The sequence below is a fragment of the Nerophis lumbriciformis genome, linkage group LG28, assembly GCF_033978685.3.
Source record: "Nerophis lumbriciformis linkage group LG28, RoL_Nlum_v2.1, whole genome shotgun sequence".
NCBI classification, from domain to species: domain Eukaryota; kingdom Metazoa; phylum Chordata; class Actinopteri; order Syngnathiformes; family Syngnathidae; genus Nerophis; species Nerophis lumbriciformis.
In genome coordinates this window covers 34,493,467-34,510,566 of record NC_084575.2, presented here as the reverse complement: position 1 = coordinate 34,510,566, position 17,100 = coordinate 34,493,467, and the positions used below count along the sequence as shown (strand labels likewise).

The following is a 17,100-nucleotide window of genomic DNA, read 5'->3' as shown; positions in this document are numbered from 1 at the left end:
CCTCACAACTACAAAAGTAAAATATTTTTTTTTACTTTGTGTGTTTTGCATTCTGAAGTGAGGTTGCAACTCTCTACTCCCATCTAGTGGTAGATATAGTGGAAAGGGGGGCCCTCCCAACCTACTAACCAAACGTGGGTCCACACAAAGTAGGCACGACATGTATGTGTGTGTGTGTGTGTGTGTGTGTGTGTGCACTGCAAAAAGTGAAATCTAAGTAAGATGAAATATGTCAAATAAGGGTGATATTTGCTTATTTTCTGTCTGATAAGATCATTCTTCTCACTAAGCAGATTTTATGTTAGAGTGTTTTACTTGTTTTAAAGGTTTTGCTCCTAAATGATCTCAGTAAGATATTACAGCTTGTTGGTGAGATTTGATGACCTATATTGAGTAAAACATGCTTGAAACTAGAATATCAAGTGTTGCAAAGCTGTGTCATCAACACTCACAAGTATAAAACTGCTTTTTTTAAAGTAATCATTTATTATTTCAAGCATGAAATAAAAATCATGACTTTGACACAATTGTGTCTCATAATTAAAACAGATGACAGCCAAATGGACTTTGCTGTTTTATTTTCAATGAAACAATAGAAAATAGGTACTCATTAGAGATGCGCGGTTTGCGGACACAACCGCGGAGTCCGCGGATTATCCGCGGATCGGGCGGTTGAAATAAAAAAAAATTAGATTTTATCCGCGGGCCGGGTCGGGCGGTTGAAATAAAAAAAAATTAGATTTTAAATAGATTGAGGCGGGTGGCAGTTAAACCAATTGGGAAATATATATACATAGTTAAATGTTGTTACCCACATACGAAAAACGAGCAGGCACCTGCAGCATATGCCACAACAGAAGAAAAAAAAAAAAAGAGATGGACACTTTTACGGAGCGGAGAAGGGACGCCTCGCCGGGGTCCGGGACCGAGGCCCCTTCCCCCGAGAGGGCCCCACCGGGAGCCGTAGCTGAGGCGATCCGCAAGAAGGGCCCGACGCACGTCCAGGGTCACCACCGCGCCCAACGCACCGACACCCCGCCTCGTCCGCCTTCGCCGCGGCCGGCATCACGCGCAGCAGGTAAGCAGCTTACCTGCCCGCCACCCCCGTGGCCGGGGGCTCGTAACAGGGGTCACTCCGCGCGCTCCGCCCGCGCAGCTTTTACCTGCCCGCCACCCCTGTTGCCGGGGGCGCGTAACAGGGGTCACTCCGCGCGCAGTGCGCTCACGAAAGGGGTGGGGCTCACCCTGCTTGATATAGACAGCAGGACGGTGGCCATGGAAGTCGGAACCCGCTAAGGAGTGTGTAACAACCCACCTGCCGAATCAACTAGCCCTGAAAATGGATGGCGCTGGAGCGTCGGGCCCATACCCGGCCGTCGCCGGCAGCGAGACGCACTTGGAGGTGCGCTCAGCGCGGCTCCCATATGATTGCGCACTGGTGTGCGTCTGGGCCGTGACAGCGTGGCACACGAATGTCTGTGCTGCATTGGATCAGTCTCCTTTATAACCTCACTAATGCCTTGCATCGTCTATATTAGATATATAACAACGGGCGGGTGCGGTTCTGATTAAATGTTAGATCGGGTGGATGGCGGATGGTTGACGACTTTCTGATGCGGTTGCGGATGAAATAATTGCCTATCCGCCTATCTCTAGTACTCATATAGTAGTACAGTTGGCACAGTACAGTAAACTGACAGTTAATATTTAAACATTTAACATTTCAAACAGAAATAGTTCATGCACATTCAGATAAATTATTCAAATTCACAATTTTGGCCCGGGCTGTATATATGCACACTAATTGACTGAAAGAGCACGCACTTGGCGCGATGATGTCATGTTATCCATGGAAAAATATCATTATGTCAAAATAATGGCACTAGCATTAACTTCATTTAAGAATATTTTTCAACATATTGAGCAAAAAGGTCTCTTTTTTGTTTTTTCTACCAAGAAAAGTGCACTTGTTATTAGTGAGAATATACTTATTTTAAGCTATATTTGGGTTAATTGAGGTTAGCTTATTTGACTTGTTTTGGAAAGTCTTGACAAGCCAAATTTTCTTGTTCTATTGGCAGATCATTTCGCTTAGTTCAAATAAAATACCCCTCATTTTTTATTATTATTTTTTTCTTGTTTTTGAACATTGACTTTTTGCAGTGTGTATACATTCCATCACTCACTGGTGCGCTCTACAAAGACCTTCCCGACAGGCTGGCTCTGTCCTTGCGGGGCGGAGAATAGGGATTGTTGCGGTATAGGAGAGGCCGTGTCTGTGACAACATCATCTTCCTCTACATCCAGTCCGTCGGGAAATGACGATTCCACAACTTTTGTCTTCCTGCAGTGGGGGGGAAACAATTGATGTGTCTCACATTGCGCACGTCAGTATTTTGAGGGCATGAGCGCGTCCACACTGAGAATGCAGAGCACAGTCTGTACTCCATAATGTTAGAATAATTATGTTTATATTATCACACTAACTTTAGGATGCTTAAAGTCTGTTGAATTAGTTATTAGCTATTGTGCTCAAGTTAGACTTTTCTATTTGTGCAAGGACAAAAACTTCTTGTCTGAGGGGTGGCCTCAGCCGCAGGTTTTTCTTTTAGCCCGCTAACAGCCAAGGACTTCAAGGACCTCAACGAACATAAGATGACAACACGCAGACGAAATCACAAAGCCCCCAGCACATTCCGTCACGTATTGTGCGTCCTGGACCTGCTTTGCATAATATATGTGACCACTCCTTTTAGAGGCGGCCTTAGTGTTGTTGATTGTGGAACTCTTGAATAAATAGAGGGACGCAGGAGCTGAACCTTAGAGCGTAGGGCGAGACTGTGACTAAGTGTGCAGATCCATGCGTTCTCCTCATGAGCTAAATTGAACTCTGTCTCTGCATGATTCCTTGCTTCTTGTCTGCGAAATCACAAGGCCCCCAGCACATTCCGTCACGTATTGTGCGTCCTGGACCTGCTTTGCATAATATATGTGACCACTCCTTTTAGAGGCGGCCTTAGTGTTGTTGACTGTGGAACTCTTGAATAAATAGAGGGACGCAGGAGCTGAACCTTAGAGCGTAGGGCGAGACTGTGACTAAGTGTGCAGATCCATGCGTTCTCCTCATGAGCTAAATTGAACTCTGTCTCTGCATGATTCCTTGCTTCTTGTCTGATTAATAGATGTCATCAGTGTTTGAACCTGACACATTGTTGCACTTAAAAGAGCTACAATGGCGAGTGCACTTCACTGGCCTGTGTCTCAAAGTACACTTCTGAATGCATAAGTGTGTACACACTGATGAAGTGTGCCTTCAGAACCTCAATGTTGCACCAGTCTTTCTCTTACATTCATTTGCCGCCACAGTTAGTTTGCCCTCGCTCATAAACACATCATGATGGGACTGTCTGTGAATGTAGCGTGTTGTTACAAATCCACTTCTTAACACACCTCACATATTCACCTGATCTGCCAGAGGATATGAAATGCAGAACAGGACTCAGTGATGCCAACTTGTATAAAAGCCAAAAGCAGTGAAGTTGTCACGCTGTGTAAATGGTGAAATAAAAAGAGAATACAACAAATCCTTTTCAACTTATATTCAATTGAATAGACTGCAAAGACAAGATACTTAACGTTTGAACTGAATTTTTTGCAAATATTAGCTCATTTGGAATTTGATGCCTGCAACATGTTTTAAAAAAGCTGGCACAAGTGGCAAAAAAGAGTGAGAAAGTTGAGGAATGCTCATCAAAGACTTATTTGGAACATCCCACAAGTGAACAGGCTAATTGGGAACAGGTGGGTGCCATGCTTGGGTATAAAAACAGCTTCCATGAAATGCTCAAGTCATTCACAAACAAGGACGGGGCGAGGGTCACCACTTTGTCAACAAATGCCTGAGCAAATTGTCCAAAAGTTTAAGAACAATTTCTCATCCGTAATATCATCGAAAGGTTCAGAGAATCTGGAGAAATCTCTACACATAAGCGGAAAAACCGAAAACCAACATTTAATGCCCATGACCTTCGATCCCTCAGGCGTTACTGCATCAAAAAGAGACACCAGTGTGTAAAGGATATCACCACATGAACCGCTGTCAGTAACTACAGTTGGTCGCTACATCTGTAAGTGCAAGTTAAAACTCTACTATGCCAAAGCCAAAGCCATTTATCAACAACACCCAGAAATGCTGCCGGCTTCGCTGGGCCCAAGCTCATCAAAGATGGACTGATGCAAAGTGGAAAAGTGTTCTGTGGTCTGACGAGTCCACATTTCAAATTATTTTTGGAAACTGTGGACGTCGCGTCCTCCGGACCAAAGAGGAAAAGAACCATCCGGACTGTTCTAGGGTCAAAGTGTAAAAAGCCAGCATGTGTGATGGTATGGGGGTGTATTAGTGCCCAAGACATGGGTAACTTACACATCTGTGAAGGCACCATTAATGCTTTTGGAGCAACATATGTTGCCATCCAAGCGACGTTATCATGGACGCCCCTGCTTATTTCAGCAAGACCATACCCAAGCCACATTCTGCACGTGTTACAACAGCGTGGTTTCATAGTAAAAGAGTGCGGGTACTAGACTGGCCTGCCTGTAGTCCAGACCTGTCTCCCATTGAAAATGTGTGGCGCATTATGAAGCATCAAACGGAGACCCCCGGACTGTTGAACAACTTAAGCTGTACATCAAGCAAGAATGGGAAAGAATTCCACTTCAAAAATGTGTCTCCTCAGTTCCCAAACTTTTACTGAGTGTTGTTAAAAGGAAAGGCCATGTAACACACTGGTAAAAATGCCTTTTTTGCAATGTGTTGCTGCCATTAAATTCTAAGTTGATGATTATTTGCAACAAAAAAAAGAAGTTTCTCAGTGTGAACATGAAATATCTTGTCTTTGCAGTCTATTCAATTGAATATAAGTTGCAACACACAACATGCCAACTTCACTGATTTGTGGTTTTGTATATTTTCTCCATAGTTTGTCTTTTTTTTAAAAAAGCAAGAAGCAATCAATCTAGCAACATTTTTTCTTCTGGTCTTATTGGGGTCTTTTGGAGACTCTGAACATAAACACGGGGCAGCGGCTCCTGCTAGGCCCTCTACCCCAATTGAAACATATTTCTTTGCTTGGCCAATTATGCAAATCACAGGATGATGTCATCTTCATTGTTACTCATCAGATGGCAGGATAATAACGCACTTTAGTACTTGTGTATTTCAGATACTAAACGTCAATATTTTGCTTCATTCAGTGCATCTATTGGCAATTATGCAATAAGACACCATGATGGAGTGCAGTTGTGTGCACATGTTGGAATAATTGTTTGTAAGTTATCACAAAAGAAACGTTGTATTATGAATGCTGTCTTTCGAGGCCTAACAAGAGGAAGAAGGCTCGTGAAACGCCACTGTGATTTCAACACGGACAGATGGCAGGATCTGCTCAACTTCCAGAGGAACTCTCTTTGAAGTGTTAAACGAACTCTCTCTGAAGTATTTCACAAACTCTCTTCCAACTATTTGGTAACCGAGGTCAACGCTAATTACGACCCGCTGCCCTCTTGAAGTTGCTGTGGTCAGGAGACGGGAGGGGTTATCCATTGTCCTCCAACACCTGCCCCAGCTGGATCCAGGAAGAGCCCAAGCCCGAGAAATCCTCTTCTTGGTCTTCAAAGCGACCGAAAACAATGACTGTTTTACATACTTCCCATTCCTGCTGTGACATGTGTTGGTGCGTGAACATTGAACATCTGAATAAAGGAGGAGACGAAAACCTTCTTTGTCAGAGCGTGGTGCAGGACTGTACAGAGAGTGCAGTGGCCATGTCTCTCCTCAATATTGAGTCCAAATTGAATTCTGTCTCTGTTTGATTCCTTGCCTTTTGTCTTGTTTAATAGATGTCCTCGGTGTTTGAACGTGACAACACACTTGACTTCATGAAGTGCACTGATGCAAGTACTTCTCTGGGACACAGCACATATACACTGTCCAGCTGTCATCCAAATCAAGTGAAAGATTGACTGTGTCTTACTTTTTCTTCTTCTTGGTCTGATCTGCTGCATCTCCATTCATCAGGTCAGTTTGGTCATCTTCAAGATCTAAAAGTGCAAACACAAACATCTCTCATTTGCAGCCTGGGATATATTTGCTGTAGTGCCTCAACTTACAAGTGCCCCAACTTAAGAGTGTTTTGAGATAAGAGCTGTCCCTACGCTTTAAGTTGCAAGCAAACATGTAAAATGCAAGCATCCCCACCATTTGTTGGCGTAGCAAATGTCACAGTGAACCCCAGAAGATCCACTCCCTAGCATTAGCTTATAGCTAGAGATGGACATAACTTTGTTTTCCAAGCATTGGAACAAAGAGATGGAGTGTGAGGGACAATGTTGCAAAGAAGAAGCAGGTGTCCACCATTGAATTCAAGGACAAAAGCATCTCAAACGTGATTGAGTGTGTGGACTTGATGGTGTGTGTGACAGAGAAGCAGCTGTAAGGAGATGCCATACAAGTCTTCTCTATTATTATTATTACATGACTTAATGAAAACACTCTAGTTCAGGAGTGCCCACACTCTTTCAGCAGGTGGGCTACTTTTTAAATGACCAAGTTGAGGTGATCTATCTCATATATATATATATATATATATATATATATATATATATATATATATATATATTAGGGCTGTGAATCTTTGGGTGTCCCACGATTCGATTCAATATCGATTCTTGGGGTCACGATTCGATTCAAAATCAATTTCTTTTCAATTCAACACAATTCTCGATTCAAAAACAATTTTTTTCCCCAATTCAAAAGGATTGTCTATTCATTCAATACATAGGATTTCAGCAGGATCTACCCCAGTCTGCTGACATGTAGTAGATTTTTGTAAAAAGCTTTTATAATTTTAAAGGACAATGTTTTATCAACTGATTGCAATAATGTACATTTGTTTGAACTATTAAATGAAGCAAAAATATGACTTATTTTATCTTTGTGAAAATATTGGACACAGTGTGTTGTCAAGCTTATGAGATGTGATGCAAGTGTAAGCCACTGTGACACTATTGTTCTTTTTTTATAAATGTCTAATGATAATGTCAATGAGGGATTTTTAATCACTGCTATGTTGAAATTGTAACTAATATTGATACTGTTGTTGATAATATTCATTTTTGTTTCACTACTTTTGTTTTGTTCTGTGTCGTGTTTGTGTCTCCTCTCAATTGCTCTGTTTATTGCACTTCTGAGTGTTGCTGGGTCGGCTTTGCTTTTGGAATTGGATTGCATTGTTATGTTATTGCTGTGTATTGTTTTGTTGGATTGATTCATTTTAAAAAAAATTAAAAAATAAAATAAAATAAAATAAATACAAAAAATAGATTTTTTAAAAATGAGAATCGATTCTGAATCCCACAACGTGAGAATCGCGATTCGAATTCTAATCAATTTTTCCCCACACCCCTAATATATATATATATATATATATATATATATATGTATATATATATATAAGTATAAGTATAAGTATATATATATATATATATATACTGTATATATGTAAACAAAAACGGCAAAATAAATATACATTTTATATATATATATATATATATATATATATATATATATATATATATATACAGTCGCAATCAAAAGTGTACATACACTTGTACAGAACATCATGTCATGGCTGTCTTGAGTTTCCAATCATTTCTTATTTTTTTGTGATGTAGTGATTGGAGCACATACTTGTTGGTCACCAAAAACATTCATGAAGTTTGCTTCTTTTATGAATTTATTATGGATCTACTAAAAATGTGTGCTTACATGTCCCTTGGCAAGTTTCACTACAATAAGGTGCTTGTGGATGGCTGCCTTATTGCAGGTAAACTTGCCAAGGGTCATGTAAGCAAATATTAACATTGCTGTATGTATACTTTTGACCCTCACATTTTCAGTAGAGCCATAATAAATTCATAAAAGAAGCAAACTTCATGAATGTTTTTTGTGACCAACAAGTATGTGCTCCAATCACTACATCACAAAAAAATAAGAGTTGTAGAAATGATTGAAACGTTGTTGCCCTAGGGTAAACTGGGTAACACATGGCACACTGACAAAGCTTAACCTAATGTTACTATAACAATCTACAAGGTTAATATAGGTTGCTTCTCTTTCGTCTCCTCCATTTTGTGCATTCTTTTTTAACTCAAGTTATCATTACGTATATGTATTGTTGCATTTGAACAACTGTATTGTTGATAATAAAGGTAAATTATTAGTATTGTTCATTATCAATAGTGATATCTCTATTGGTATCTGTATTGATCCATTTGTAGTGTAATAATGCTCATTGTCATTTCTGTATTATTATTTATTTCGCTAACTGCTTATTTGCTATCACTTTTACCATCATATTTGTACATGTCGTATTTGCTGATGTTGCTTTATTGTTGTTACTGTTGTGTTTGCTGTTGTTGTTTTTGTCTCTCTGTCTAATCCCCCTCTTGTCCCCACAATTTCCCCCTCTGCCTTCTTTTTTTCTCTCTTTCTATCCCCTCCTGCTCCGGCCCGGCTGCACTAAATGATAATATAAATACATTTAATAAAGTCAAATACAAATAAGGCAACAAGAGAAGTATCCTACACTTCTCTTTTGTAAAGTAAATCTGAACAGCCAATATGGGCATCTACATCTACTATATGATTTGCCTGAGAAGCTGGACAGGACAAAAAAATTAAAAAATAAAATAAATTAAAAAAATTAAAAAATGATTGGAAACTCAAGACAGCCATGACATTATGTTCTTTACAAGTGTATGTACACTTTTGATTGCGACTGTATATATATATATATATATATATATATATATATATATATATATATATATATATATATAGGCAGCACGGTGGAAGAGGGGTTAGTGCGTCTGCCTCACAATACGAAGGTCCTGAGTAGTCGTGAGTTCAATCCCGGCCTCGGGATCTTTCTGTGTGGAGTTTGCATGTTCTCCCCGTGACTGCGTGGGTTCCCTCCGGGTACTCCGGCTTCCTCCCACCTCCAAAGACATGCACCTGGGGATAGGCCCCTCCCACCTCCAAAGACATGCACCTGGGGATAAGTTGATTGGCAACACTAAATGGGCCCTAGTGTGTGAATGTGAGTGTGAATGTTGTCTGTCTTTCTGTGTTGGCCCTGCGATGAGGTGGCGACTTGTCCAGGGTGTACCCCGCCTTCCGCCCGATTGTAGCTGAGATAGGCTCCAGCGCCCCCCGCGACCCCGAAGGGAATAAGCGGTAGAAAATGGATGGATGGATATATATATATTAGAGATGCGCGGATAGGCAATTATTTCATCCGCAACCGCATCAGAAAGTCGTCAACCATCCGCCATCCACCCGATCTAACATTTGATCAGAACCGCACCAGCCCGCACCCGCCCGTTGTTATATATCTAATATAGACGATGCAAGGCATTAGTGAGGTTATAAAGCTTTTGCCTGTTAAAGAAAGGAGACTGATCCAATGCAGCACAGACATTCGCGTGCCACGCTGTCACGGCCCAGACGCACACCAGTGCGCAATCATATGGGAGCCGCGCTGAGTGCACTTCCAAGCGCGTCTCGCTGCCGGCGACGGCCGGGTATGGGCCCGACGCTCCAGCGCCATCCATTTTCAGGGCTAGTTGATTCGGCAGGTGGGTTGTTACACACTCCTTAGCGGGTTCCGACTTCCATGGCCACCGTCCTGCTGTCTATATCAACCAGGGTGAGCCCCACCCCTTTCGTGAGCGCACTGCGCGCGGAGTGACCCCTGTTAGGAGCCCCCGGCCACGGGGGTGGCGGGCAGGTAAGCTGCTTACCTGCTGCGCGTGACGCCGGCCGCGGCGAAGGCGGACGAGGCGGGGTGTCGGTGCGGTGGGCGCGGTGGTGACCCTGGACGTGCGTCGGGCCCTTCTCGCGGATCGCCTCAGCTACGGCTCCCGGTGGGGCCCTCTCGGGGGAAGGGGCCTCGGTCCCGGACCCCGGCGAGGCGTCCCTTCTCCGCTCCGTAAAAGTGTCCATCTCTTTTTTTTTTTTTTCTTCTGTTGTGGCATATGCTGCAGGTGCCTGCTCGTTTTTCGTATGTGGGTAACAACATTTAACTATGTATATATATTTCCCAATTGGTTTAACTGCCACCCGCCTGAATCTATTTAAAATCTAATTTTTTTTTATTTCAACCGCCCGACCCGACCCGCGGATAAAATCTTTTTTTTTTTTATTTCATCCGCCCGATCCGCGGATAATCCGCGGACTCCGCGGTTGTGCCCGCAAACCGCGCATCTCTAATATATATATATATATATATATATATATATATATATATATATATATATATCCTAATGGGAACAAGTGGTAGAAAATGGGGGGGGGCCTGGTTAGCGCCGTGCATGGCAGTGTGTGAATGTGTGTGTGAATGGGTGAATGTGGAAAATAGTGTCAAAGCGCTTTGAGTTCCTTAAAAAGGTAGAAAAGCACTATACAAGTATAACCCATTTACCATTTACCATTACCATTATTATCAATGGTTGGTTTGAGATACAAGTGTTTTGAGTTAAAAGCTCCATCACAACACCGCTTGTAAATATTGTATTTGTTTTGATTTGACTCTACCTAAAGACGAGACCTTTTTCTTCTTCTTCTTCCTTTGAGGAGGAGCATCAGTAGTTGTTTCCAGGGAAACATTTTCTTCAACTGCAGAAGTCCTCCTGCTGCCAAGGCCTTCCATCTGCATTGCCTGCTCTGAAAAGCATGCGTGAAGACATGAGAAGAGAGCAGATACATTTCACATGAGATTTGAGGACGCCGCTCACCATCTGCGTCGTCTGCTTCGTTGACTTCCTTTTTCACTCTCTTCTTCTTCTGTTTCGGCGCATCTGGTACATATGCAAACTTGGGTCACGCTAACAAACTGAAAGTGTCCATTTTTCCCCCCAGAGAGTTCCTCACTCACCAGCGATGTCCTCACTTCAGTGTTCCACATGTAAGGGAAGAAGAGCAGCATGGTTGACGAGGTCATGGAAAGAATATCTATTAGCCTACCTTGGCACGGTGGGAAGAGCCCTTTGTCCTCGCTGAGGAGAGAGAGGGAAGGACACATTAGGTGGACTTCAAACAACAACCATCATTATAGTGCAGCACATGAGAACACGAGCAAGGAACTTCACCGCTGTCTTTCTGGCCATTCCATTCAAGAATCAAGCAAGGGTGGAGTGAAGCTGAACATAACCTGCTTGCTAAATCCTCTGCTAAGTCTGTGGTCAGCATCTGCCAGGAGTAGGGATTACTCAGGGCAGAGGTCAAACTCTACTACTGGAAGTGTACCGTGAAACGACGACGAGTACGAGAGCTCTTGGCTGGGGTGAGGGTGGTGGGGGAAAACACACTTGCCGTTTCTCAAATTGAAAACTTTCATCAGTACTGTTAGAATAATCATGTATAAGTTATCACACAACCCTTATGCTTGAAGGCCGTTGCTATAGTTATTATCAATTGTGCTCAAGTTGTACTTTTATATCTGTGCAAAGGCACACTACTTGTTATCTTCCACTGCAAGTTGCCCGCAGCAGCAGTTTCTCTTTCCAGACCCTGCCTGCTAAACAGCCAAGGGCGGACGTCAAGTACCTCAACGAAGATAAGACGACAACGCGCGGACAAAGCAGAGACAGGGCGAAATCACAAGGCCCCCAGCACATTCCGTTCTGAATAATCACGTATAGTGCGTGCCGAGTTGCTCGCGTGATATGTGTAACCCCTCCCTTTAGAGGCAGCCTCAGTGATGTTAACTAGGGAACTCCTGAATAAATAGAGGAGCGCGTGGGGCTGTACCTTAGAGCGTGGTGGGAGACTGTAACTTATTTACTTATTTGTTTTTATCTCACAAAAATAGTTTTGCAATAAAGTATACAGAGGTGGGTAGAGTAGCCAGAAATTGTACTCAAGTAAGAGTACTGTTACTTTAGAGATTTATTACTCAAGTAAAAGTAAGGAGTAGTCACCCAAATATTTACTTGAGTAAAAGTAAAAAGTATGTTGTGAAAAAACTACTCAAGTACTGAGTAACTGATGAGTAACATACACACACATATCATATATATATATATATATATATACACACACATATATATATATACACACACACACATATATATATATATATATACACACACCGTTGTGGTGAAGAAGGAGCTGAGCCGGAAGGCAAAGCTCTCGATTTACCGGTCGATCTACGTTCCCATCCTCACCTATGGTCATGAGCTTTGGGTCATGACCGAAAGGACAAGATCACGGGTACAAGCGGCCCAAATGAGTTTCCTCCGCCGAGTGGCGGGTCTCTCCCTTAGAGATAGGGTGAGAAGCTCTGTCATTCGGGGGGAGCTCAAAGTAAAGCCGCTGCTCCTCCACATGGAGAGGAGCCAGATGAGGTGGTTCGGGCATCTGGTCAGGATGCCACCCGAACGCCTCCCTAGGAAGGTGTTTCGGGCACGTCCGACCGGTAGGAGGCCACGGGGAAGACCCAGGACACGTTGGGAAGACTATGTCTCCCGGCTGGCCTGGGAACGCCTCGGGATCCCCCGGGAGGAGCTGGACCAAGTGGCTGGGGAGAGGGAAGTCTGGGCTTCCCTGCTTAAGCTGCTGCCCCCGCGACCTGACCTCGGATAAGCGGAAGAAGATGCATGGATGGATGGATGGACACACACACACACACACACATATATATATATATATATATATATATACACATATACATAATGTATATATATACACACACACACACACACATATATATATATATATATATATACACACACATATATATATACATACATTGATATATACAGTATATCATTTATATTTATTTATTTTGCCGTTTTTGTTTACATGTTAAAGGTGTTTTAATGAATATACATGCATGTTTAACACATATAGATTCCTTTCTTTCATGAAGACAAGAATATAAGTTGGTGTATTACCTGATTCTGATGACTTGCATTGATTGGAATCAGACAGTAGTGATGACAAACGTCCTCGTTTTCAAATGGAGGAGAAAAAAAGTTCCTCCTTTCTGTCTAATACCACATGAAAGTGGTTGGTTTTTGGTATCTTATTTGTCCAGCTTCCATATTCGTTTTTATACACTTTACAAGAAATACATTGGCGGCAAACTCCGTAGCTTGCTAGCTTGTTTGCGCTGGCTTTCGGAGACTCTTATTTTGAAAGCGCAGGCGCGATGGAGCGGCACTTTTATTGTGAAGACAGGAACTGTGCAGTCAGTCTTTAGGCTTTTGACGGGATGTACGGTTGAAATAAAAAAAGGATCTTTTTTCCTTCACACTTTTGATTGATTGATTGGAACTTTTATTAGTAGATTGCACAGTACAGTACATATTCCGTACAATTGACCACTAAATGGTAACACCCCAATACGTTTTTCAACTTGTTTAAGTCAGGTCATGTGACCGCCTGGCTCTGTTTGATTGGTCCAACGTCACCAGTGACTGCATCTGATTGGTGGAATGGAGTGAACGTCACCAGTGACTGTATTTGTTGAAACGCAGGCACTATGAAGGTCTGTCTGACAGACCAAAACAAACAAAGCGTGCATTAACAGATCGATAAAAATTAGTAGCGAGTAGCGAGCTGAATGAAGATAAAAGTAGCGGAGTAAAAGTAGCGGAGTAAAAGTAGCGTTTCTTCTCTATAAATATACTCAAGTAAAAGTAAAAGTATGTTGCATTAAAACTACTCTTAGAAGTACAATTTGTCCCAAAAGTTACTCAAGTAGAGTAACGGAGTAAATGTAGCGCGTTACTACCCACCTCTGAAAGTATATAGCAATATACTTGGCATGATCAGATATGTTTAAAGTTTAAAATATGCATTGTTTTTCTGCCAAAATTGAGAGAACGAATGCATTAAGTAAAAAAATATTTTATTGAAAGCCATTTTTTCCAGGCTTTCGCGAGCCAGAACTGAGTTTGACACCGGTGACTTATGGGGTGTGTTGAGTGCAACATGTTGGCACTGACAGTGCATTTTGTTGTACTTCTTCGGCCGCGGCGTTTGCAGTTGACAACTTGGGAGAGACTAACATAATCAGTGTTTTCTAGAAGTCCATTTATTTCTGGCAAGCTTTGACAAAAAAAAATGTGGTTGTCCACAAATAGATGTACTACTACCTGATCACCCTATGAATGTAGCTCTTAAGAAGACGGAGCAGTGTTGCCAACTTAGCGAGTTTGTCGCTATATTTAGCAAGTATTTAGAGCTTTCTATAGACTCTTAAGCGGCTCAGTCTCGTCGGTGGCATATTAATCAACAAAAACAATTAACAGAAGAAAGGTTAATTTGTAGTTCTGAACATTTGTGTTTTGCCTTCAATGTTTTTCTTACTCATTCCGATCTCTACCACAACATTATTCCACTCTACTGAAGAGGTTCATTCAGCCTACTGATGTGTATAATTAAATGGTTGATTTATATAGGCTAGTAAGGTAAAGTTTTGTACCTGACAAGTTTCGGCTACCTTGCTTCTGCAGCCTTCATCAACTTGTCAGGTACAAAACTTTACCTTACTAGCCTATGTAAATCAACCATTTAATTATTATTGCACTCTCTTTTCTTGCGTCCTCTAAAACAGTGGTCCCCAACCACCGGGTCGCACAAGAAATTAAAAATACACTTACAATTTGTTGGAATAATTGTTTGTAAGTTATCACAAAAGAAACGTTGTATTATGAATGCTGTCTTTCGAGGCCTAACAAGAGGAAGAAGGCTCGTGAAACGCCACTGTGATTTCAACACGGACAGATGGCAGGATCTGCTCAACTTCCAGAGGAACTCTCTTTGAAGTGTTAAACGAACTCTCTCTGAAGTATTTCACAAACTCTCTTCCAACTATTTGGTAACCGAGGTCAACGCTATTTACGACCCGCTGCCCTCTTGAAGTTGCTGTGGTCAGGAGACGGGAGGGGTTATCCATTGTCCTCCAACACCTGCCCCAGCTGGATCCAGGAAGAGCCCAAGCCCGAGAAATCCTCTTCTTGGACTTCAATGAGACCGAAAACAATGACTGTTTTACATACTTCCCATTCCTGCTGTGACATGTGTTGGTGCGTGAACATTGAACATCTGAATAAATGAGGAGATGAAAACCTTCTTCGTCAGAGCGTGGTGCAGGACTGTACAGAGAGTGCAGTGGCCATGTCTCTCCTCAATATTGAGTCCAAATTGAATTCTGTCTCTGTTTGATTCCTTGCCTTTTGTCTTGTTTAATAGATGTCCTCAGTGTTTGAACGTGACACAATTAGTGCACCAACCCAAAAAACCTCCCTCCCCCATTCACACAAAAGGGTTGTTTCTTTCTGTTATTAATATTTCTGGTTCCTACATTATATATCAATATAGATCAATACCGTCTGCAGGGATACAGTCCGTAAACACACATGATTTTTTTTTTTTATGACAAAAAATATATTAAAAAAAAAAGTTTTAATTGCTGATGCGGGTTTATTGATTTCTAAATGCACCAGAAAATAACCCGTTTTGTACGCTGTCGATGTGTTTCAATACACAGTAGTGCGTAAATGTATTCATGTATAGTATTTCTCCAGCAATGGTCATGTGGGGACATAAATGATGCTATTTGGAGAGGTAATCATTGGACACAGGACATCATCGAAGGCCTAGGTGGGGAACGCACAACCCGCCACTGTGTGCTATCAATACTCATTTAATATTAAAAACACTATCCTCAGTGTCCTTGTTGCGTATTTTGCAAGCATATGCTGCACAATGTACATGCGTTCTTGTCTTGGTTTGCCCTCTGCAACACAGCAACACACTGCTGCCACTTTGCCCCTACTAGCTTGGTCAGAGGGGCGTGACGTCACTAGTGTGATCTGTCTGACGTCACGTAAATACGGAAGTGCGCATACTGAAACAAAAAAGGTACTTATGCAGTTTTGGTGTTTTGTAATTAATAATATTACTTCACATACTAACCTGCGGTAAAGGCGGCAGCTCCCTTGGTTGCAATTTCTATGAAGAAAACATATTATAAAGTACAGATAATCAAAAGTTATATGAACAATACGGTTTCACTAGCTATTATGCTAACATGCCTTAAGAGCTACTTCGTAATAGAAACGTTACCTTTGAGATGCCGTTGTCCATATTCCGTTTGGGTGGTTATATTAGTATTTAAAAGTGTGTGTTGGGAGTATTTTTGTGGAATAAACACACCACATTTAAAACCGTTATGTACTTATATTCCCTGTAAACTACATGTATTGAAGATTCTAAAACGACCCGGATGTATTTCCGGGGGAGGGGGCGGAGTCAGTGTCTATTTCCTTTTCAAAATAAAAGCTCACACAAAACAATTTACTTAGGGTCAGCAGAAATAAGGTTTATTGCGTATATGTTGCAAGGTGCCATTAACTCAACAAAGACAACGCGCTACTTTGCAAATGTATTGCCAACTCGTTTTTAAAATGTGTTTTGGCATGCGGATTAACAACATAACATGACCTCAAATTGCTTGTAAACATTGGACACTGAAGCGTACCCTCAGTTCGCTCACTTCCATTATTTGCATTTTGAGCGACACTGACGCAGCAAAATGCAGTGCACTGCGAATGTTGCACTCAAAAACGCACAATGAGCAATCATTTCACACACTTCATACTTGCCAACCTTGACACCTCCGATTTCGGGAGGTGGGGGGAGGGGGCGTGGTCGGGGGTGGGGCAGGGCGTGGTTGAGGGCGTGGTTAAGAGGGGAGGAGTATATTGACAGCTAGAATTCACCAAGTCAAGTATTTCATACATATACATATATATATATATATATATATGTATGTGTGGGAAAAAAAATCACAAGACTACTTCATCTCTACAGGCCTGTTTCATGAGGGGTTCCCTCAATCATCAGGAGATTGTAGGTCTGACTCAGACCTAGTTTTCATAATTGTATATCATCGGGCATAAATCTACAGGAAGTTGGCTATTCCCCCTTCAAGACAAAAAAGTACTAAAAACAGTCACTTTTGCCTCTTT

At 41.9% G+C, this 17,100-nt stretch overlaps 1 protein-coding gene across 1 annotated transcript in view; it reads right to left on the bottom strand.

Moving 5' to 3' along the window:
- The window catches only part of LOC133571081 (transmembrane protein 237A-like), a 22,384-nt gene extending 6,026 nt beyond the window's left edge, over positions 1–16,358 (bottom strand). The window contains exons 1-8 of the mRNA XM_061924125.1: positions 16,196–16,358; positions 16,046–16,081; positions 11,084–11,115; positions 10,995–11,008; positions 10,855–10,917; positions 10,655–10,783; positions 6,033–6,099; positions 2,187–2,344 (exon numbers count right to left, since the gene is read on the bottom strand). Of these exons, the coding sequence (XP_061780109.1) occupies positions 2,187–2,344; positions 6,033–6,099; positions 10,655–10,783; positions 10,855–10,917; positions 10,995–11,008; positions 11,084–11,115; positions 16,046–16,081; positions 16,196–16,216 (520 nt within the window). The 5' untranslated portion in view covers positions 16,217–16,358. The remainder of the gene's footprint in view (positions 1–2,186; positions 2,345–6,032; positions 6,100–10,654; positions 10,784–10,854; positions 10,918–10,994; positions 11,009–11,083; positions 11,116–16,045; positions 16,082–16,195) is intronic.
- Positions 16,359–17,100: the final 742 nt, after the last annotated feature.